At 43.6% G+C, this 23,164-nt stretch overlaps 1 protein-coding gene and 1 long non-coding RNA gene across 4 annotated transcripts; one reads left to right on the forward strand and one right to left on the reverse strand.

Moving 5' to 3' along the window:
* Positions 1 to 46: 46 nt before the first annotated feature.
* LOC117200952 (uncharacterized) lies at positions 47 to 2,280 on the reverse strand. Its single transcript, XR_004482792.2, has 2 exons — positions 2,192 to 2,280; positions 47 to 1,045 (listed from the first exon to the last, which is right to left on the reverse strand). It is a non-coding gene; the product is annotated as an uncharacterized LOC117200952 (long non-coding RNA).
* On the forward strand, positions 1,437 to 21,747 carry TRIM4 (tripartite motif containing 4). Of its 3 annotated transcripts, XM_033426561.2 has the most exons (7): positions 1,438 to 2,078; positions 4,374 to 4,448; positions 8,728 to 8,823; positions 9,515 to 9,745; positions 10,733 to 10,755; positions 11,022 to 11,119; positions 17,721 to 21,747. In XM_033426561.2, the coding sequence occupies exons 1-7, from the start codon at positions 1,686 to 1,688 to the stop codon at positions 18,305 to 18,307; spliced, it is 1,503 nt and encodes a 500-aa protein (XP_033282452.1). In that variant the 5' UTR covers positions 1,438 to 1,685; the 3' UTR covers positions 18,308 to 21,747. The 3 variants fall into 3 exon arrangements, with proteins under 3 accessions (XP_049555233.1, XP_033282452.1, XP_012388117.1); XM_049699276.1 differs by lacking the exon at positions 4,374 to 4,448 and having other exon boundaries at positions 1,437 to 2,177; XM_012532663.3 differs by lacking the exon at positions 4,374 to 4,448 and having other exon boundaries at positions 1,441 to 2,078.
* Positions 21,748 to 23,164: the final 1,417 nt, after the last annotated feature.

Here is a 23,164-nt window from a genome sequence, read left to right on the forward strand (position 1 = left end):
TTCTGTGGAACTTTCACCAAAACCCCAAAATAGTGATCTCAGGAACCCCCTTTCCAAATCATTTAATCATACATTCAGTGACCACTTACAGAGCATATTACAGGAAAGGTGGTATCTGATTTTGGGACACAGGAAAAATTAAAAATTTCTTTCATAAGAAAAGGAATAGAGGGAAGAATAAAAAACCAAGCACCTCAGAAACACAAGCTCAAAAATCCATTGACGAGGAACAGATAATTCCCTGAAACAGGCAAGCACACTGCTTGTTGAAAACCTCAATGGATGTGCCTTGGGATAGCAAAACGGTTGCCGTCTTCAAGTTGGGTACCAAAAAGCAATGCATCTGTGCTTCTGAATCTTAACTTAAAACACCTGATTTCCTTCCCACCACTCTCCCGGTGCTATAAGTTTTTTTCACAATGTCCTCAGAACAACTACAGCTTCAGCTCCACTCTCCAGGTACTGCTCTCACAACCTGGTGTTGACCTTCTCAGGTAGGACGGTCAGGAACTGCTCCAGCACCAGCAGCTACAGGATCTGCTCCTTCCCAGCATATAGGATGACAGCCGCTCATAGCAGATCACCCAGAGCTGGCTTAGAGCATCCTTTAGCCGACAGTCCTCCTCCGCACTGAATCACCTAAAATACTGGTGGGAAGTCTCAAACCTGGGGAAGACCATCTAACCCTAGATTCTTTCCCCTAATTATTAGACCCTCTATCTGCACTGGGTGAGTGAGGCCCCTGCTCTAAGAATGGGCTTCCTCTACCTGGTGTGTCTCTTGTGCTGGGGAAGAAAGAGAGGGAAATCAGAGTGCAGAGTGATCAGACAGCTCCCCACTAGGTCGTGGGGCTAAACACTCCCTTCCCTGGTCGCCTCGTAGAAAACTGGCTCTCCAGTTCGCCTGAATCCTCGAACTCCAGGAGAGCTTGTGGGCTTCGAGTTGGTGGGCTTCGTGTGGGGAGCCAGAAATCCTGCCTTTCTAGAAACTCAACTAGACCTTGGGGTTGGAAGACAAGAACGGCTTCCTCTCCTGGAGAATGAGGCTGAAAGAAAAAGGAGAGACTTCAAGAAGAGCCAGCCTACGGGGCACGGCGCCTCCTTAACCGCACTCCAGGCCCGGCTGCACAGATGCGCCTCGTTCTTCTGGCCCTTCTGGCGCTAGGCTGCTGCCCGCCTGGAACGCCCTTCTGGGCAGCAGCTCGCCTAGGACTCCAGAGCCTAAATCTTCCGGAGCGGACGGCGAACATTGACCTCACCCCGCAAACCTGAAGGCCAGACGAAGTTAATGAGCGCCTGACCGTTTTGCTTCACTAGCAGCTGCTGCAGCTGCGCAGTCGTCGCATTCCGGCGCGTCCCCCGAACTACGGGCTCCTCGAGGCCTCTCTAGGCTTCTTGGGGGACTTCCGCATCTCTACTGTTCGTCCAGTTGCAGCCCGCAGTCCCGTCACGCCTAGCGCGCAGCCCTCGCGAGGAAACCCGGAGGTTCGCGGGGTTGGCGGCCTCAGTACGCGTGGGAAAGGGCCGCCGCCCGGCGGTTGCGCGGCCCCGCTGGGTGCCGAACCCCGGAAGAGGCTGCACTTTTCCCTCCCGCTGGAGGCGGTGGCCGCGGGTCCAAAGGCCACCACCCGCAGCCTGCAGACCTCTCATCCAACCACGACTCCGGCTCTGGGGCCGAGGAGCAGCATGGAGGCCGAGGACTTCCAGGAGGAGCTGACCTGCTCCATCTGCCTGGACTATTTCGAGGACCCGGTGTCCATCGAGTGCGGCCACAACTTCTGCCGCGGCTGCCTGCGCCGCAGCTGGGCGCAGAGCGGCAGCCCGGTTCCCTGCCCCGAGTGCCGACAGCCGTCGGCGCCCGCTGCGATGCGGCCCAACTGGGCCCTGGCCAGGCTGACGGAGAGAATGCGGCGCCGGCGCCTGGGCCCCGCGCCCCACGGCCTATGCGGCCGCCATTGGGAGCCGCTGCGGCTCTTCTGCGAGGACGATCAGCGGCTCGTGTGCTTGGTGTGCAGGGAGTCCCAGGAGCACCAGGCCCACACCATGGCCCCCGTCGACGAGGCCTTCGCGAGCTACCGGGTGAGCCGGCCCTTACGGGGCTGCCGGTATTGCCTGGGAACGTTTACTGTTCACGTTGGAAGCATGAACCCCCATCCTATCCCCACCAGGCTCAGAAAAGTTAAGCTACTCACGGATCTCAGAGCTGGAGTTAAAACTGGGATTGGGAGGGCCGGTGCAAGGCTCAGTCATCACCGCAGAATTTTCAAGGGACTGGCTTCCGGGAGCTTCTAGTTTAAGACGGTTATCCTGAGAGGTTATACACCAGTGCTGTCCAATAGAAACAAAAATACGAGCCACATATGTTATTAAAATTTTTTCTAGTGGTAAAAAGAAACAGGTGATGTTAATTTTAATAATTTATTTAACCCAATTATCAAAAATATCATTCAACATTGATTTTTTTTCTTAAAGCTCATTCTGTTTCCTCTTTATTGTGAAAATGAAACAAAATATAATCAGAAAATGGAGAACTCAGGTTCTTCTTACAGCTGTTCTCTGACTTGGATGGGCACAGATAGTGTGATTTCACATATACATTTTGGAGTATAGTTGCTTTACAATGTTGTGTTAGGTTCTGCTGTACAGCAAAGTGAATCAGCTATACGGATACATCTGTCCCCTCTTTTTTGGATTTCTTTCCCATTTAGGTCACCACAGAGCACCGAGTAGAGTTCCCTGTGCTATACAGTAGGTTCTCATTAGTTATCTATTTTATACATAGTAGTGTACATATGTCATTTCCAATCTCTCAGTTCATCCCACCCCCCTTACCCTCTTGGTATCCATACGTTTGTTCTCTACGTCTGTGCCTCTATTTCTGCTTCGAAAATAAGTTCATCTATACTATTTTTCTAGATTCCACATATATGCAATAATATACGATACTTAGTTTTTTCTTTCTGACTTACTTCACTCTGTATGTCAGTCTCTAGGTCCATCCATGCCTCTGCAAATGGCACAATTTCGTTCCTTTTTATGGCTGAGTGATAGTCCATTGTACGTATGTACCACATCTTTGTCCGTTCCTCTGTTGATGGACATTTAGGTTGCTTCCATGCTCTGGCTGTTGTAAATAGTGCTGCAATGAACATTCATTCAACATTGATTGATATAAAAAATTATCAGTGAGATATTTTACCTTTTTTTTTTCATGATAGGTCTTTGAAATCTGTGTACTTTACATTTACACACATCAGTTCGGACTATCCACATTTCAGGAGCTCACATGGCTAATGGATGCTGTATTGGACAGTACGGGTTTATACCTACAGATGTCATAGACAACTAATGATTTGGGAAAAACCTGGCTTGTAGGGATGAGTCTGGATTTTACTAGCTTCCTTCATCAATTGGGAAAATCACTTAATGTTTGAATTTGGAGATTATCTGTTCTGCCTTATCTTATGGGTTAAGAAGCTTCAGTCAAATAAATCGGTTTATCATATTCTGGTCCAGCCACACTGGCCTTCTTGCTTTTGTTTCAAGCCTGTTTACTCTCTACTCATACCTTCCATCCTTTAGATCATTTTAGACTTTAGCTTGAAGACCTTCCTTGATCATCCTTTCCAGAGTAGCCCCACCCCCTTCCATTACTGACGGTGTCACTCCGGTGGTCTCCATCTGAATTGGTATCTAGTAAGTACTTGTTGAAAACATGAATTTAATGATACAAGTTAAAGTGTACTGTAAACTGTGAAATGCTGTACAGTTTTATCAGCTGACTACAAACAGGAAACAGATGCAAAGTTAGACTAGAAAGTGTACATTCTTTTTTTTATTCAGTAACCTTTATCGGTGCTTCCTGTATGCTAGTCATTGTTATAGAATCTGGACGTAAATTGATGAGAAAGACATGGGCCTTGTCTTGTATGGGGCATAAGCATGTAGTCCTGTAATTTCAGTGTGTGTGAGAGTTATTGACGTTTGTACCAACACACAGAAGGTCTGAGGTTAGAGTGATCAGACAGGAGTGAGGATCGCCTTCACAGAGGAGTGGAACATGAGTCCACTCTTGACGGATGAGTACAGCAAGGTAGGGGAGAGGATGTTCAGGCCAAGGGAACAGCATATTCAGTAGTGTGGCAACGTGGAATAGCATGTGATAAATAAGAAGACCAGAGGTCGCTCTGTGCTTCAGGAGGGTAGCGCATGGCAGGGAGGATGGTGGGAGTTGAGGCTGAAGACAGAGGCAGGGTTCATGTTGTGGGGGATCTTGTTGACCATACTGAGAAGACTGAGCTTTCTCTTCCAGGGAATGGGGATCATTGAAGGATTTTAAGGCAGGAGATGACATGATCAGTTCTTTTGTTTTAGAAAGTTCATTGTGGCATCCACGGGGATGAATGGAGAAGACCAATTGGGCTGCTGTTGCACTACTTCAAGCAAGAGGTAGTAAGGGCCTGAATTAGTGCAGGGCAGGGGTGATGGAGAAGAGGAGGGCATGGAGTTATGATGAGCTGGAGCTGAATGACATTGTGACTAATGGGAACTGATGGGTCGGGGAGAGAGAGGAGTCTAGGACGGCAGTCTGGATATCTGGTGCTTATTTGGGACATGTTGAGAGTAAAGTAACTGTGACAGGAAGTCCAAGGAAGAGGGACAAGAGGCAGGGGGCATAGGAAGCTAGAAACACAGTATTTTAGATTAGAATCATCAGCCTACCCTTGAAGTATTAGAAGAAGTAAGCTGATTAGATTTTCCGGGAGGGACCACATAAAAGGTAAAAAAAAAAGAGGGGCATGAAGAGAAGCTTGGGAAACACCAATGCTTAGTAGCCAGCAAAAGAGATTGAAAGGACCCATCAGAGAAATGGAAGAGAAAATATATGGGACTTCCCTGGCGATCTAGTGATTAAGACTCCGTGCTTCCACTGAAGGGGGCGTGGGTTCGATCTCTGGTCTGGGAACTAAGATCCCTCATGCTACACTGCACGGCCGAAAAAAAAAACCCAAAAGACCCCCCCAAAAAAATTTATGGGGGAGGGCTGAGGCAAGTGTAAGTGGTTAGGTATGAAAGGGGAAAATAACCCTTAAAGCTTCAACCTCTGGCAGTAATCATAATGGTAGCTATCAGGTGTTGATTACTTATGCATCACTGACAGTTCTAAGCATTTTTCGTATAGTAATTTTTAAATTTCCATAGCAGCCCTGTTGGATGGATTCTGTTTTCCCCATTTTGTAGATGAGGCAGCTGAGGCCCAGAGATGTGAGACCACTTACCCAAGGTCACAGAAGCTAGGAAGTGGCTAAGCTTGGACTGAGTTCCTCTAATTCCTATAGCCCATGTCACTTGTCACTCTGCTACAGCTAATCTAACTGAGAAGACTAATCGGAAGAGGTGGGATTTCAGGATTAAACAAAAACGGGCCAACAGGTAGGGAGTGGATGAGAGTAACGCTGGGGAGGGTTGAATGTCATGAGGTTGACTGGCCAGGTGTTCCGGAGTCAGGTCATCAGGCACAATTGCCCGTTGTCTGTCTTTTTCTGCACCCTCCTCTGCTTCATCGCTGCTCAGTTTATCCATCTCCACACCACCCCAAGCTAGCTAGAAAAACATTAAGTTGCTCTTGGGTGGAGCAATTCTGTTTCCACCATCCTATTGCAAGCACATACTCAGGTGGGTGCACCGTGACTTAAAAGTTTGGAGTTCCCTAAATCCATGGAAAATATCCCCCATCCTATGCCCACACCTGAGCCCTGCAGACGGTGTGCTAGATGCTTTCTCTGAGGATCTGAGCCCCTGAGTACTGCATCCAGGAGACCTGCTTTGATGAATTCCTAGTCCACTCTGCTCACCCTCTTGGGCCCCACCAGTGGCTCAGGATACACCTGGAAGCACTTTTAAGCAATACTACCCCCCAACCCCTGCGAGTGTTTGATTCAGTTGGTGGGGCCCTTGGCATCAGCATTGTTTAAAAATTCACTAGGTGATTCTAGTGTACAGATAGGATAGAGGATCATGGACCTACGTCTTAGTATCTTCACAGAGGGAATCTCAAAAAAATCTTTCAGAGCAGAAGTTGTCTTTAATGGAGTCATTGGTGGTTGGAGAGAAAAAGAGAACAGAGAGAATAGCGTCCTAAGCTTCAGGGAGCAAACTCTGCCTGGAAAAGGCTTCCAGGCACAGCTCTTCTTTCCCTCAAGCCAATGTTTAGTCTGTGACTCTGGGAGCTAATCCCTTCATTGCTATTAACTCATTTAACAGATACTCAGTATTTCTTGAACCACCTGTTTTGTGTCACTTGCTGTACTACAGTACCAGACTCAGCCCTGGGCAGACAGTGGTGAAAAGACCATGGGGCTTACAGTCTGGCTGGGGTGGGGGGTGAGAGGCACACCATGGACAAGTAAATGACCGCAGATGATGATATGTGCTGTGAAAGAAAGATAGTGCTGTGCCAGAGAAGCGACATGGGCTTTAATAAGGGAACACGGTAGCCTCTGAGGAGATGACATTTCAGTTGAGACTTGATGGATGAGGAATCAGCCATCTGAGGAACTGTGGGAAGAACATCTCAGGCAGCGGATAGCAAATTCAAAGACCATGAGGCTGGGAAGAGCAGGACCTGTCAATGGAACTGAAAGACCTGTACACCTGGAGCATCACGAGCAAGGGGGAAAGCAGCACGAGCTGGGAGATGCAGACAAAAGGGGGGTTATGTCGGACCGCAAGGTGTTTAAATTTTCTTAGTGATGCGGGAAACCAGTGGAGAATCTTAAGCAGGGGACGGACATGATCTGACTGGTCTTTAGAAGATTATGCTGGCTTCTCTGTGGACGCTGGATAAGAGAAGGACAAGATTGGAAGTAGGGAGCCCAGTCATGAGGTTATTGTAGTTGTGTAGACAGGAGGTGGCTTGAACTAGGAGGTGGCTGGGGACGGCAGATAGGCAGATTTGATATGTATTTTGGAGGTAGACCTCCCTGCTTGGATTGGATACAGAGGTTACAGTGACTGAAATTCACAGAACCTAAGTGCTGGGATGGTGTTTAAGAAAAGACCATCTAGTCTAGTTGTCTTCATCTTCTAGGTAAGGCAGCTGTGGCCCAGAAAATGTGTGAGGCTGACTTGACCACAGATCCATCGCTAGTTTGTGAAGGTCTAGACTGAAACTCAGACCTGATTTGAAGTTTCATGTCGTTTGAACTACATGATCACAAGTCAGCAAATGTCTTCATGGTATAAATGTCTGCTCTTTTATTATAGTTTTATATACACACAATTGTCTGATGTTAAATGAGGAGAGTGATTTTTAAACTTTGGTACATCTACCCAGCTTTGAAATGCTTGTGTTGCCGTCCTGCCATTTCGTGGCAGTCTCTGTTATTGCAGGGAAGAAGTTTTCTACTCCCAGAACGTTAGTTACCAAGTTTACTCAGGGGACCACTATAAGAGCCCAACTGTGGCAAGATACAAAAAAGCTTAGGTAATGAAACAGGAAAATTCATACATACTGAAAATTGTTAAGGGCTTTTAAAAACTGAAAAGTTCTATTTCAAATATATTTGAAAGCTTAAAGAAAAATCTTGGTCACATTCAAAGGAGCTATTTATCTCATGACAGCCTTCACACGTACATCAGATTTGACAGTGATTTGTGCGTGTCTCTAACCTGTCTGGCCTCTGTCTCTAAGGTCATCCCTGAGATTCTGCTGTTAGGTGCTACCCCTCTGCAGCCCACTGTGTTCCTTCTGATCGACTCAATTTTTTAAATAGCTTATTTGTTTTTTTCTAATTATAAAAAGAATATGTGCCTCTTGTAGAAATTCAAACAAAACAGAGATTTATAAAATTTCTAGTCCTCCCCCTCCAACTTTCAAGCCATTCCTATTCCCCAGAGATAAGCAGTGTTAATAATACTTAGGTATATACCCTTCCGGATTTTCCCTCTGTTCAGATACAAACGCACACACTTGCACAGACACATGTATATTTGTTCTTTTCAAAACGGAATTATATAGAGAGCTACCTGAAATTGATGTAGAGTATCAATATACCATAATTTAATGATTTCACATTGATGGGTAGTGAATAATGCTGCAGTTAACATTCCTATACATATTATTTTTGCTAATTTTTTTTGTTGGATATTATTAGAAATAGGATTATGCATATTTTAAATTTTGTTAAATCCTGCCAGTTGCTCTTCAAAAAGATGGGACCTTTACTCTCCTACTATTATGGTGCCAGAGGCCTTTTCCCTTGCCAGGACTAGGCATTTATTAATCTTCTAACAATTTTAAATTTTTGTCTATTTAATAGGCATGCTCTATATTGTATTATGATGATTTTAGACCAGAACAATTCTTTTTTTTTTTTTTTTTTTTTTGCGGTTTGTGGGCTTCTCACCGTTGTGGCTGCTCCCGTTGTGGAGCACAGGAGGCTCCGGACGCTCAGGCTCAGCGGCCATGGCTCACGGGCCCAGCTGCTCCACGGCATGTGGGATCTTCCTGGACCGGGGCACGAACCCGTGTCCCCTGCATTGGCAGGCGGACTCTCAACCACAGCGCCACCAGGGAAGCCCCAGAATAATTCTTATGCATTAGCCTGTAGTCATCTTCAGCATTTTCTCAATCTCATCCCCTGTTTGAATTAGGTGACTTTTAGCTCTTGAACAAGGAAGATGCTGGGAGAGATGATTTCTTACTTATGCGTGTTTCTGCTGACAGGAAAAGCTTCTGAAGACTCAACATAGTCTGACAGCCAAGATGAATAAAGCCATGCATTTACAGGACATGGAAGTGAAGAATGCTGCAGAGTGGAAGGTAAGAGCAGAAGTTGGTTGGGTATTTCTTGCCCTTGAGTCCTTTCAGTCTGAGGCCGCTCAAGGGCTTTCGCTGGGAAGAGCTTGTGGATCTCACCAGTTGTTAGGCCCCTTTCAGAAAAGGTGATAGAACAGGAAGAACCTACCTCTACTGACCTGTGTCTTTGGGCAACATGAGTTCCACACACTTCATCCTCATATCTCAAGGGTAGTGTTCCTTTCCTTCCTGCTTTCTCCCTAGGTTGGCTTCCTACATTGGAGTTGATTTGGGTCTGTGGCACTGTGGAAAGCAAATGGACTTTGCTTCCAGAGATGCTAGTCTAGTTGGGAGGCACGATGTGGGCGCACATGTGCACATCTAAGATTTAACTAAATGGTAGGTGATCTGAGGGCTAAATTAAATAATAGATGTGCAAGTGCATTTTAGTTTAAAAAGTGTACAAACAAGGCATTGCTATCATAGCAGAGACTCAGATGTTACAAAGAATGAACTAATACTATATAGACTAGTACAAAGATATCAAGTAGGTGTAAAGAAAGGAGTAGGGGAAATTTGTAGGGGCTGGGCAGGAACTTTTCTGGAGGAGGTGATTTGGATGGAAGGATCATGGGTTGTTAGGGAGTCATGTGCAAGGAATTTAGGAGGAAGGACCAGGCAGAACAAGGACTGAGCCAGTCCCCTGTGGCTATAGGAGAAGATGAAGAATAAGCGAACGAGAGTCAGTGCGGAGTTTGCAAAGCTGCACGTCTTCCTGGCTGAAGAAGAGCAATTGTTTCTTAAGAGACTGAGCCAAGAAGAAGAAGAGACAAAGAAGAAACAGAATGAGAACACATTAAGGCTCAATCAAATGATCACTTCCATGAAGAAGCTCATTTTCGAGGTGGGGGAGAAGAGCCAGAGCTCCACCCTGGAGCTGCTCCAGGTGAGACCGGCAGGGAAGGGCGTAGTCTTTGTCTTTACAGAGTTGTTATTTAACATCCCTAACTGAACTCCCTCTTGCCTTTAGAACTGAATGTCCTTCCTGGTGAGTGGGTTTAGTAGAAGACATGTTTTCTCTGTGTTGCTGTTGTGTTATTATTTTTATTATACAATTAAAGAGTCAAAGATTCATCTTTCAAAGGAAATTAATGTGAAATTTAGGCCTGATGAGCTCAGGTAATATGAGATACTTAGATTCCAAGAACTGTCTAGAACTTTTACAATTTGAGCAGTGAAGTTCCAATTTCATATCTAAAGATATACTATAGCAGAATCTTTGAAATAACACATTTCTTTTGCATATGGATTCTTCCATTTAGTGTAATGTTTTTGAGGTTCATTCATGTTGTAGCGTATATTAGTATTGTATTTGCATCCCTTTTTTAAATTCCAGAATAGTATTCCATTGTAGAATATGCCACATTTTTATATCTGTTCACCAGTTGATGGACATTTGGGTTGTTACCACCTTTTGGTTATTAGGAAGGATGCTGCTTTAACATTTGTCTGTCATTCTTTATGTGGACATATGTTTTCATTTCTCTCTGTGCTAGGCTGTATGCTATATTTATATTCAACTTTTAAGGAAACTGCCTTTTCCCATTTTATATTCCTACCACATCCTCACTAACATTTGTCTGTGATTGAAAGATTGTAGACGGAGAAGTAAGCAAAAAGCCAGGAGAGAGCTAATGTCATAGTGCCAAAGGAGAAAGAGGAGGGCTTCAAGGAAAGGATTGGTCAACATTGTTAAATAGTTCAGAGGGGTCACATGAAACAAAGACTACATTGTGTTAATGCATTGGGTTTGACAGCATGAGAGCATATGTGACGTTAATAAAAGCAACTGACAGAAAAATACCTGCTCACAAAGTTGAGTAACAGATCTCTAGGGGAAGGTACATAACTTATTTCTTTCTTCTCTTCACAGAATCCAAAAGATGTGTTGACCAGGTACAAACTCTTGCCTTCTTATGGGGTCTTGGGTAGAATGGTAAAGATACAGGCCAAGCAGAGGGGAAATGAGGCCTGGGCTCCATAGATCAGTGTGGACGTTGACGTGAGGGGGTTGTCAGGGAGGAGTTCCACTGTTCACTTTTGCCAGGAGGACTGGGAGAGAAGTAGTCTGAGCTCTGGGATTTGAACCTTCAGTTGGGAGTTGGGGGTCTTGGGTGTCCTAGTTGTCTCCTAAGCAGAGCAGCCTTCTGCACTTCTCTTAGGTGTGAGAACCAGGATGTGAACTATTCCTTTGAAGTTCTAAAGGTGAAGACTGTGTGCCGGCTACCAATGATGAAGGAAATGCTGAAGCGATTTCAAGGTGAGCAGAATTTCTGGGAGTTGGAGCTCAGAGAATGAACGAGAGAAGTCTGGAAAGGAAAGAGAAAACAGAGCATGCAGCTGACAGGAGGGTCAGGAAAATGGTAATAAGTGCTTAGGAATAAATGGATATATGCTTCATTCAAGAAACATCCATTTAACACATACTGTGTGTTATAAGCTACTTGTGATACAAAAAGAAAAAGACCTATTTGCTTACAAATTGGAGAGACAGACACGTATCACTTTACTGTAATACAGTGGGATCCAGTGTATATCAGTGGTATGAATAAAATACTGCAAAACTACAGAGGAAGACCTCTGTTGAGGGTGAAGTGGGAAAGTTTTCACAGCAGAGGTGATGACAGTTGTTTGGGAATTTGAAGGATGAGTAGCAGTTTGCCAAGTGGAAAATGAGGGACTCCTGTTCCAGGCAGAGGCGGCAGCATGAGCTAAGGTGTGGAGAAAATGGAGGAGGGGGTATCTGATGTGACTCAACCATAAGGTGCATATGGGGAAAGGCAGGAACTGAGTTTGAGAAGATGAGTGTAGGAAAGACTGAAGATAAACTTATTAGATCTCCAGGGAAGTACCAAGGCATGTACGTGATGTAAAGGTATGCACTCAATTCTCATGTGCATGTACCTGATTAAGAATCATGTTATGGATGTCTACTTCCAGCTAAAATGCAGTAACAGGGCCTGGATTTACTCCTGAAACTTAGTTGACCAAAAAAAAAAAAAAAAAAACAAACCCAAAACAGACAATACATAAAGCAGCAGTTTTTAAAACACTGGACCTCAGGCAGTGAAGGCCAGTGATCCATGGGAAATGTGAAACAAATGAGGTGCGCTCTATGATGGCCCCAGCCTACAGCCTTGAGAGAGTTTCCAGCCCACCTCAGAGAGGGTAACAGAGGTGGAGCCAGGTGGACTTCCTGAGTTGAGGAGTGGAGCTGAGAGCCCAGGGAGAACAAAGCACTGAGCGTTTACAGAGCACTGGACAGAGTACTGGAGAGGAGAGAGCTGGACAGAGAGAGAACCCAGGTGATCTACAGAGGCACGCCGTGAACATTCAGCAGAATGCTGATCAGTACATGCTTGTGAAGAACTAACCGAGTTTGAGGAAGGAAATTTCCAAAATGAGTAGAAGAAACAGTTCCTGGTGCTCACACAGGGCCAGGAACAATGCCTGTTCCTACCAGCCTCTGGAAAACTCTTAATTCGTGGGGCACTGGGTAGAGTACTCAGGAAAATCTTGCCTCATTAGTGGGGAATAATTAACCCTACACTGAGCACTGCTCTGGACCCACTTTACAAATCATGAAATAAGACCCAAAAGGATGAAATTATTTCCAAGTAACTGCATCCCAGAACAAAGCTCAACAAGATGGATAGGAATTTTAAAAAATGAGTAACCAACAATGTAAGACCACAATGCCTGGCATCCAATCAAAGATTACTAGGCAGGCAAAAAGATAGGAAAACATGACCCATGATGAGGAGAATAATCAATTGAAACTGATCCAGGATTTACCTGGACGCTAGAATAAGCATAGAAGAACATTAATACAGTTATTGTAGCTATTTTGTAAAGAGGCATATGGGGACATGGAAGATATAAAAAAATCTCAGACTTCTAGAGATGAAAACTACTGTAACTGAGATGAAGAACAAGCTGGTTGGGGTTAATGGGTCATTGCAGAAGAAAAGCTTAGTGAGCTTGAAAAGATAGAGCAGTGGAAACTATGCAAAATGAAACACACAGAGAAAAAAACTTAAAAAATGAAAATAGCATCAGTGAGCTGTGAGTCATTTTCATGCAGCCTTGTGTCTGGTCACTGGTACCCCTCAGGGAGAGTAGTGGGATGGGGATTAGACAGAAAAAACATTTGAAGAAATAATGACCAACAACTTCCCAAAGTTGATGGAAACTATAAGTACACAGATCCAAGAAACTCAGCAAATCCTAAGCATGATGAAAACTACATCAAAACCAGTGATAAAGAGAAAATTTTAAATGCAACAAGTTGAAAAGGACATGTTACAGTGGAACAAAGATAAAGATGACATCACATTACTCATTGAAAGCAATGCAAGTGAACAAAATCTTTAAAGGAATGAAAGAAAATAACTGTTAACCCAGACTTTTATTCCTGGCAAAAATACCCTTCAAAAACAAAGTGAAACAAAGATGTTTGCTGATATCCAAAACCAGAAAGAGTTTATCAGACCAACACTGCAAGAAATGTTAGAGGAAGTCCTTTAAGCAGAAGGAAAATGATACCAGATGGAAGTCAGATCTACACAAAGGAGTAAAACATCTTCTGAAATGGTAATGACATAAAGAAATATGTACTTCTGTCACTACTTAAATCTCATTAAAAGGTAATAGGGATGGCTAATTTATGTGTTAATTTGACTGGGGCACAAGGTGCCCAGATATTTGGTCAAACATTATTTCAGGTGTTGTTGTGACAGTAAGTGTGTTTTGGGATGAGATTAATATTTAAATCAGGAAACTTGGGCTTCCCTGGTGGCACAGTGGTTGAGAGTCCGCCTGCTGATGCAGGGGACACGGGTTCGTGCCCCGGTCTGGGAGGATCCCACATGCCGTGGAGCGGCTGGGCCCGTGAGCCGTGGCCGCTGAGCCTGCACGTCCAGAGCCTGTCCTCCACAACGGGAGAGGCCACAACGGGAGAGGCCACAACAGTGAGAGGCCCGCGTACTGCAAAAAAAAAACCAAAAAAAAAACCCCAGGAAACTTGAGTAAAGCAGATTGCTCTCCATAATGCTGGTGGGCCTGATCTAATCAGTTGCAGTCCTGAATAGAACAAAAGGCTGACTTTTCACCCTGAACAAGAGGGAATTCTACAGCATACTGCCTTAGGACTCCATCTGCAGCTTTGGTTCTTCTGCCTTGTGGCCTTTGAACTGGAACATCACTTTTCCCTGGGTTGTAAGCCTTCTGTCACACACAGTGGATTTGGACTTGCCAGTCACCATAATCACATGAAACAATTCCTTATAATCTCTTTCTCTATACACGTACATCTTATTGGTTCTATTTCTCTGGAGAACCCTGACAAATACAGTAATTGACTGTTTAAACAGACAGAAAATAACATATTATAGAGTTTATAACATATTTACAAGTAAAATGCACAACAATAATAACATGAACGTTGGGAGGGGAGAAATAGAAGTATACCGTTATATAGTTCTTTGTTTTAAAGTATTTATTTATTTAGCTGTGTCGGGTCTTAGTGCGGTGTGCAGGCGCTTCATTGAGGCGAGCGGGCTTCTCTCTAGTTGTGGTGCGTGGGCTCTAGAGCACGTGGGCTCAGTAGTTGCAGTGCACACAGGCTTAGTTGCCCTGTGGCATGTGGGATCTTAGTTCCCCGACCAGGGATCGAACCCATGTTCCCTGCATTGGAAGGTGGATTCTTAACCACTGGACCACCAGGTAAGTCCCTATTATACAATTCTTATATGTGAAGTGGTATAATATGTCTTGAAGGTAGGCTGTTAAGTTAAAGGTGTATATTATAAACCTTATGGCAATCACTAAGATAAAAGAGTTGTACCTAATAAGTCAACAAAGGAGATGAAGTGGAATCATAAGAATACTTGGTTAATCAGAAAGAAGGCAAAAAAGAGGAAAAAAGAATGGGACAAATAGAAAACATAACAAGATGATAGACACAAACCTAATCATATTAATAATCATATTAAGTATAAATGGTCCTAATCAGAAGGGAGAGACTGGTTGGATTGGATAAAAAAAAGCAAGACCCAACTATATGCTGCAAGGAACGCACATTAAATATAAAGACCCATATATGTTAAAAGTAAAACAATGGAAAAAGCTATACCATGCTAACGTTAGTCAAAGGAAATCTGGAATGGTTATATTAATATCAAGAAGATTTCAGAGCAAGGACTATTACCAGAGAGAAAGCAAGTGCTAATGATTAAGGAGTCGTTTTATCAGGAGGACATAACAGTTCTAAACATTTATACACCTAATAACAGAGCTTCAAAATATATTAAGCAGAAATTAATAGAGCTGCCAGGAGAAACAGGCAAATCCACAATTATAGCTGGAATTTTCAGTACCTTTTAAAAATAATTTTTAGAACAAGTAGGCAGAAAATCAGTAAGGATATAGTAGACTGAATAACACTATCAATTTGAATAGCAGTGTCAACCAACTTGACCACCCTGTTATTTACAGAATACTGCCCCAAACAAAAACAGAGTACATATTCTTTTTGAGTGTACATGGAACATTTTCTAAGGTAGAACAGGGTGGGCCATGAGACATATCTCAGTATTCAAAAGGATTCAAGCCATACAAAGTGTGTTCTCTGACCCCAATGCATTTGAGTTCGAAATCAGTTAAAAAAAAAAAATCCTTGGAAGTTCCCCAAATGTTAGGAAACTAAATGACACACTTCTCAATAACCCGTGAATTAAAGGTGAAATCAAAAGGGAAGTAGAGAGTGTTGATACTTTGAACTGAATGAAAAGGAAAACACAACATTTCAGAATTTGTGGGATACAGCTAAAGCGACACAGGGAAATATATAGCACTAATCACCTATATTATAAAAGAAGAAAGTTCTTAAATCAGTGACATCTGTATCTACCTTAAGACACTAGAAAAAGAAGAGCAAATAAAGCCCCCCAAAACGGAAGAATGGAAATAATAAAAATCAGAGCATAAATCATTGCAATAGAATACAGAAAACAAAAGAAATGTTAGTGGAACCAAAAGCTCTTTCTTTGAGAATATCAATTTTATTGAGATACTTTAAGCAGAATGACCAGATACATCACTAGTATTAAGAATGAGAGAGGCATCATCACTACAAATTCCGTAGATATTAAAAGGATAATAAGGGAGTATTACAACTTTATGCTGATATGTCAGACAACATAGATGAAATGGACAAAGTCCTTAAAAGACTCAAATGACTAAAGCTGACTCGAGAAAATATAGGTAACTGGAATAACCTTATTTCTATTAAAGAAATTCGTGTTAGAAACCTTTCCAAATGGCTTCACTGGTGATTTCACCAAACATTTAAAAAATATTTATTCTACGTAAACTCTTAACAAAAAATTGAAGAGACTATTCCCAGTTTGTTCTATGAGGCCTGCATTACCATGATAGTAAAATCAGACAAAGACATTATAAGAGAAGAGAACAATAGATCAGTGTCCCTCATGAACATAGAAAAATTCTAAAGAAAATTTTAGCAAATTGAATTCAACAATGTATAATACATCACAACCAAATGGGGTTTATTGTAGAAAAGCAGGTTTGGTTTAACATTTGAAAGTCAATATAATTCACGACGTTAGCAAATTAAAAAAAGGAAAACTATTTGATCACCTAGTAGTTGCAGAAAAAGTCCTTGTCAAAATCTAACATTCAGGACTTGAGGACACGGGGAGGGGGAAGGGTAAGCTGGGATGAAGTGAGGGAGTGGCATGGACATATATACTCTACCAAACGTAAAATAGATAGCTAGTGGGAAGCAGCCGCATAGCACAGGGAGATCAGCTCAGTGCTTTGTGACCACCTAGAGGGGTGGGAGGGAGACGCAAGAGGGAGGGGATATGGGGATATATGTATATGTATAGCTGATTCACTTTGTTATACAGCAGCAACTAACACAACATTGTAAAGCAATTATACTCCAATGATGATGCTAAATAAAAAAAAAATCTAACATTCATTTCTGATTAAAAAAACAAAAGAAAACACAACTCTCAGCAAACTAAAGAGACATGGAGAGTCTGGGAGGGAAGAGAAGTTGGAGACAGGCCAGGGAGGAAGTTATAGACACAGTTACAGTGAAAGATGCAGAAGGTCCGAGTGAAGACAATGGCGATGGGAAAGGAGAGGAAGAAAAGAACCTGAGTGATATTTCAGAGGGAGAATTGATAGGACTTGGTGATTAATTAGCCACCGAGGGTCAGAGGGAAAGAAGAATCAAATAACCTTAAGATTTCCAAGTGTGAGTGTTTGGGTGGAGCTAATATTATTAGACCTTAGAGAACATAGAAAACAAGAAGTCTGCATGTGAGGGAGGATTAGTCTCAAGAGTGGAAGGGGACTTGGGATGCTCTGAATTCGGTTTTGAGTTACCTGCTGGAGGCTTGCAGAGATGCCCAGTGAACAGCTGGAATCAGTAAAGAGATACCTTGTTAATGATGATATCTGTGTGTTCCTGTACAAAGAACCAGCCAGTCGACAGCTTTGGTTCTGGTCCTGATTCAACAAGGCAGTATTTGTTACTGTTTCTCCAAATTTTATTCTGGTGAAGACTTGGGGCCATGAAATAATGGGCTCCCCATTTTCTAGATCATAGTCTTTGAAAGCAGAAGGGGAATGAAGATTTCAGGTTACTAACACACACTATGGCCTGTTAGTCCCAGCTGACGGTCAGTTGAAGGACAATGAGTCGTCTTATCCCTAACAGTATGTGATAGGAGAAGAATGGCACTGAAGCTGGAACAGACGGGTGTTTCTGGAGGAGGGTTGGTGGTAAGCTCTTGCATTACTGATCTCAGCTCTCATTTTCTCTGCAGTGGCTGTAAATCTAGCTGAGGACACTGCTTATCCCAAACTTGTCTTCTCCCAGGAAGGGAGATATGTGAAAAATGGAGAATCAGCCAGTTCTTGGCCACTGTTTTCTACCGCATGGAGCTACTTTACTGGATGGAGGAATCCTCAGAGGACCACAGACTTTGTGGAGAGATTTCAGCACTTACCCTGCGTTTTGGGAAAAAACGTTTTCACTTCAGGGAAACATTACTGGGAAGTTGAGCACCAAGGTAGCCTGGAGGTTGCTGTGGGGTTGTGTCGGGAGGACATCATGGGGATTACTGGTGGCTCAACAATGTCCCCCCGCATGGGAATCTGGGCTCTTTGTTGGAGTTCTGCTGGCTATTGGCCCCTGACAGACATCTCTGTGAGGCCTACCAAGCTAGAGCCAGCTCTTCACCGGGTGGGAGTTTTCCTAGATCACAGGGCTGGGGAAATCTCATTCTACAGTGCTGCGGATGGAGAACACCTATACACTTTTTCCTGTCCTTCCATCTCACGTCTCCGGCCGTTTTTTTGGTTGAGTCCATTAGCATCTTTAGTCATCCCACCAGCAACTGGCGGGAAATGAGGCTGTTCTTCTCCTGCCCAAGAATCTTTGCCTTGTGCCCCAGCCCAGGGACATACATCCCTTGGCCCTCATCTTTGACTTCATATATAAATCCATCCTAGGTGGTCCCTCAATTCTGTCCATTCAGATTCCAACTTCACATTTTGTTCAGCCCCCCTGGACATCATGTGCGTAGACAGATGTGGGAGACCCTGCTGGGTATCTCTCCAGTAGCCACTTGGCCCACTTTCTCTCCTTCTCCTCTGGTTCTTCCTAAATGCACTGCTCAGGATGTGCCCTCCACATGCCTCAGGGAGACACAAGCCCATAGGAGGGGCTTCTGGCCAGCGAGGCGGGGTGAGAAATTCTCCAAGGTGCCTCTGAGGAAAGTTTTTTAGCTTTTTAGAAAGAGATGTTTGGGAAGACACAGCCCCTCTCCTGATGTTAGTAGGTATACTGGAACTGAGAGGAGCACAGTAACCGTGGAAAAAGGAGGAGAAATGTGGTCTTTGTTGGCATCATGAAATGGTCGGAATTTCCCTAATCATGAATTTCTTGTTATATGAGATTATTGCTTCTTTATTGTATAAGGCAGTCTAGTTGCCTTCTGGTCACTTGCAGGCTGAAGTATATCCTAACCGGTGCTCTAGGCGCATAGCTTGGACATCTCACAGTACAGGCCTGTCTCACTTTTCTTCCTGAAATTTGACCGCTTTATAGAATCCCTTTCTGTTTAGTCATGTAATTCCTCTTCTTTCCAGTAAGTACTGATATTCCTCACTTCTTGGATTGGAAAATTGAGGCAGTCTTCCCCTGCTCTGCCCGTGTTGTTACTCTTCACCTGACCGTGTCTCTGCCCTCAAGGGTTCATTATGCTCTCCATTCGTCAGAGTCGTGTACTGTGTGCACAAGGTTATTAACGTCATCCTGACAATGTTGGGAAACCCTTGTTAAGTATTTACACTGTGCTAGCCTCTTCTCATAATGCTCCCACGTGACTCTTGCAACAGAGATGGAAATGAGATGGAAATTAAAATCCTGTCTTTACAAAAGAAAAAACAAACCTTGAGATTAATTTGCTCAGTCCTGCCCAGCTGTCAAATGGGCATGTTGGGATTGAATCTAGATCTGAGAGGAAAGTCCTGGTCTTTGCTACTCTACGTTCACCTTACGCTCACCTACATGAGCACTTACTGAATGCTGATTGTGGTCTCCAACGCCTTTGTTTCAGGTTTTTATTTTGTTACATGTTTTTACCCTGTGTGAGTGTCCTCCTCTCTTTACCTTCCTGCGCTAGATTGTATGCACTCAGAGGTTTGTGACTGTTACTGGAGAGTTATTTGAAAAATAATGAATGTTTCTCTCTGGTTATAAAATCACGTACTTATTATAGAAACTTTGGAACATATAAAAAGCGTGAAGAAAATTAAAGTTATTGATAATCCCACCACCACTAACATTTTAATGTGTCTCCTCCCAGACTTGCAATAGGCTTTCTGGCAGCTTCTTACAAAACTTCCAGTACCCTCCCTAATCCCTCCTCCCCTTCCTGTGTCCCAGCCCATCCTGGCTTGTCTTCCTTTGCAGCTGGAGCAATCGCCCTCATTCAGTGATTTCTGCTGAGTTCTCCTTAACTCTCCAAGATCCTTGCTGTTATGAGTTGAATGAATTCTGTCTTCCAGAGAAAAAGATATGTTGAAGTCCTAGCTGTGAATGTGACCTTATCTGGAAATTAACATGAGGCCATTAGGGTGGGACCTAATCCAATATCACTAGTATCCTTAGAGGGAATTTTGTACACACACACATACACTTACATACACAGAAATGCCATGTGAGGACACAGAGGGAAGATGGCTATGGGAGAGGCTGGAGTTATGCTGTCACAAGCCAATGAACGCCTGGGGCTGCTAGATGCTGGAAAAGGCAAAGAAGAATCCTCCCCTAGAAGCTTCTGAGGGATCATGGCCCTGCAAACACCCTCATTTCAGACTTCTGGCCTCCAGAACTGTGAGACAGTAAATTTCTGTTGTTTTAAGCCACCCAGTTTGTGGAACTTAGGAATTTAACACACTTGCCCATCAGGACTTCCTTCAGTACTGTGAAATAATATTCATATTTTATGGCAAGACAAGAAAAATTTAAACATAAAAAAATTTTCTCTGCCCATTGGTCTGTGTCCCTGCACTGTGCATCGTGTCTGCATTATGCATCGACCAAACCTCCCCCATCAGCAGAAATACCTGCTCAACCATAAAGAGCAGCATTCTCCTAGCATCAACAGGACAGCTCCCTCGAAGATCACATTCCTTCTTGATAAGGGGTCACATGGTGCTTAGATCCGATGTAAACTGTCATTAATATGTCATTTGATGTACAGCCCCCATCTCAAAAAACTTGTATAACTGTGCCTTGACTTCTAACGGGTGGAATGGTTCTCAGATACTCTTCCTGGATTATAATCCTCAAATTTGGCTCGAATAAAATTTTCCATTTCCTTCTTAGATCGATTAGTTTTTTGTCGACAATACCTACATTGTTAATTTCCAGTCCTTGGGAAACTCATTAGTACCTTTCCTCCACTCTTCTTTCTGGGCTGTTGAACCAGGTTGGTTGGTTCTGCTACAAAGACTTGTTCTCTGACTTCGAGTAGGCTCTTTGGGCTGCTTGGTAAACAAGCTTGGTCTTAAATTCCTTTTTACATCTTCTGATGGCAGTGATTCCAGACCTTTTCCTCTTTTCTCAAAGAAAAGGCCTTTATAAGCCTCCCTTTATACTACTATAATGGAGGTAAAACTTTGCCTCTGCTTATCTGAGGTTTTCAGCTGGGACTCTAACGAAAAGAAAGATTAACAAGAAAAAGTTTAACACATGCAACACATGCAGGAGAAACATAAAATGAATACTAACTCAAAGCCTTGGCTTAGAATTCTGGCTTTCATAGTATCTTCGACAAAGAACAATAAAATTGTGGAGAGATGATAGGACAAAGGTAAGCAGTTTTAGTCTTCCAAGGGTGGCAGACTGTGTGAGGAAACAAATGGGTCAGTGTGTGTTTGCAGATTCTTCTGGCACTGCCTCTGGGCTGCATCTGTCTCCGGTAAAAGAAGAATTTATATCCTGCCTTTAGGGTTTCTGGGTTTGCTGCCTCTTAATTGCCTTCAGCTCAAAATGATTTTTATGTCAAAGAGGCATATTTTGGGGTGACACATTCTGGTTTCCATCAGTACTTATTATTGCAAAGAACTTGCATCTTTTACTGAGAAAAAATTTTTTCTGTTCTACCCATCTGATTAACAATTTTTTGCCTCTATTTTGGGTCTTGATATTGGACTGTCTCTCATCTCTTCAGGTATGGAATGGGACCCAGTTGTTGTATTGGTTAAAAATAAACTCTTCTGATGCTTCTGATGTACAAACAGGATTGAGAATAAATGTGTCCCAGTCAGTTTCCTATTTTACTTAGTTTCTCTGAGCCTTTACTCTATTAGTGTGTTATATGACTCTTTCGGAGGGGTATTTATTCACCATTTCTTAAGTTTATTTCACCACAGAAACTTTATTTTTTATTGAAGTATAGTTGATTTACAATGTGTTAATTACTGCTGTACAGCAAAGTAATTCATGTATTTATGTATACATACATACACATATATGTGTGTGTATATATATACATATATATAATATATGTGTGTGTATATATATATATATACATTCTCTCTCTTTTTTAAATATTCTTTTCCATTATGGTTTATCATAGGCTACTGAACACAGTCCTCTACCGCAGGAACTTTAGCTCTGGGAGCAGCACTGAAGACCCCCCAGAAGATAGTTTGGCAACCACTGTCTAGCCTGCACTTTCTTGAGGTGATCTTGGCCACCTCAGATTTCAATCTAGCTTGCACCCCCTAGCCCCCAGAGCTGGTGGGTACATGCATTGGTGCTGTAAGCCACCCACACTGTGTGGCCCTGGATAAGGTTCTGCTAAAGTCTTTTCCCCTGGATTGGGACTTCCCTGGTGGTCCAGTGACTAAGACTCTGCTCCCAATGCAGGGGGCCTGGGTTTGATCCCTGGTCAGGGAACTAGATCCTACGTGCTGCAACTGAAACAGGAGGGAAGGGGGCAGGGCACGACCTTTAAAAGAATGACATAACCTGAGGACATGACATAAACTGATTAGAACCAAATAGGTCCAAGATGGCAGATGAGTCGACTTCCGCTAGACTTTGAGCCTCATGGTAGCACATCAGCATGCTAAATGACACACCCACAGGTGCCATGACAGTTCCAAGGCTGACCATGAGTAACTGGGCGCTGGCCCAATTCCTGTAAATCCCCACCCCTTCCCCAAAATAGCTGGGATGCCCCTCCCACTCATTAGCCTATGAAATTACCCACCCCTATAAAAACTGACAACCCCATACCCTGGTGCCGCTCTTGACTTCTGAGATGGCCCACACTCTGTCTGTGGAGTGTGTTTCTCTCTAAATGGATCCACTTTTTTTTTTGCGGTACGCGGGCCCCTCACTGTTGTGGCCTCTCCCGTTGCGGAGCACAGGCTCCGGACGCGGAGGCTCAGCGACCATGGCTCACGGGCCCAACCGCTCCGCGGCATGTGGGATCTTCCTGGACCGGGGCACGAACCTGTGTCCCCTGCATCGGCAGGCGGACTCTCAACCACTGCGCCAGCAGGGAGGCCCGATGCTTCCTTACTTTAAAACTTTCTAAGAACTCACATTCTACTTTGAATAAAATTTACTAGACCTTGCTTTCCTCCTTTCCCTTCCCTTCCCTTCCTAACCCTAACCTTCCCTTCCCTCCCTTCCTTCTTTCTCTTTCTTCTCTTCCTTCCTCCTCCATCCCCCTCCTTTCTTTCT

Source organism: Orcinus orca, chromosome 16, assembly GCF_937001465.1.
Source record: "Orcinus orca chromosome 16, mOrcOrc1.1, whole genome shotgun sequence".
NCBI lineage: Eukaryota > Metazoa > Chordata > Mammalia > Artiodactyla > Delphinidae > Orcinus > Orcinus orca.

Bases quoted from the DNA above. Each gene is read 5' to 3' on its own strand.
- TRIM4 (XM_049699276.1), top strand. From the start codon at position 1,686: ATGGAGGCCGAGGACTTCCAGGAGGAGCTGACCTGCTCCATCTGCCTG. The intron at 8,824-9,514 runs GTAAGAGCAGAA...CTGTGGCTATAG, and splicing joins AGAATGCTGCAGAGTGGAAG to GAGAAGATGAAGAATAAGCG. The intron at 9,746-10,732 runs GTGAGACCGGCA...TTCTCTTCACAG, and splicing joins CCACCCTGGAGCTGCTCCAG to AATCCAAAAGATGTGTTGAC.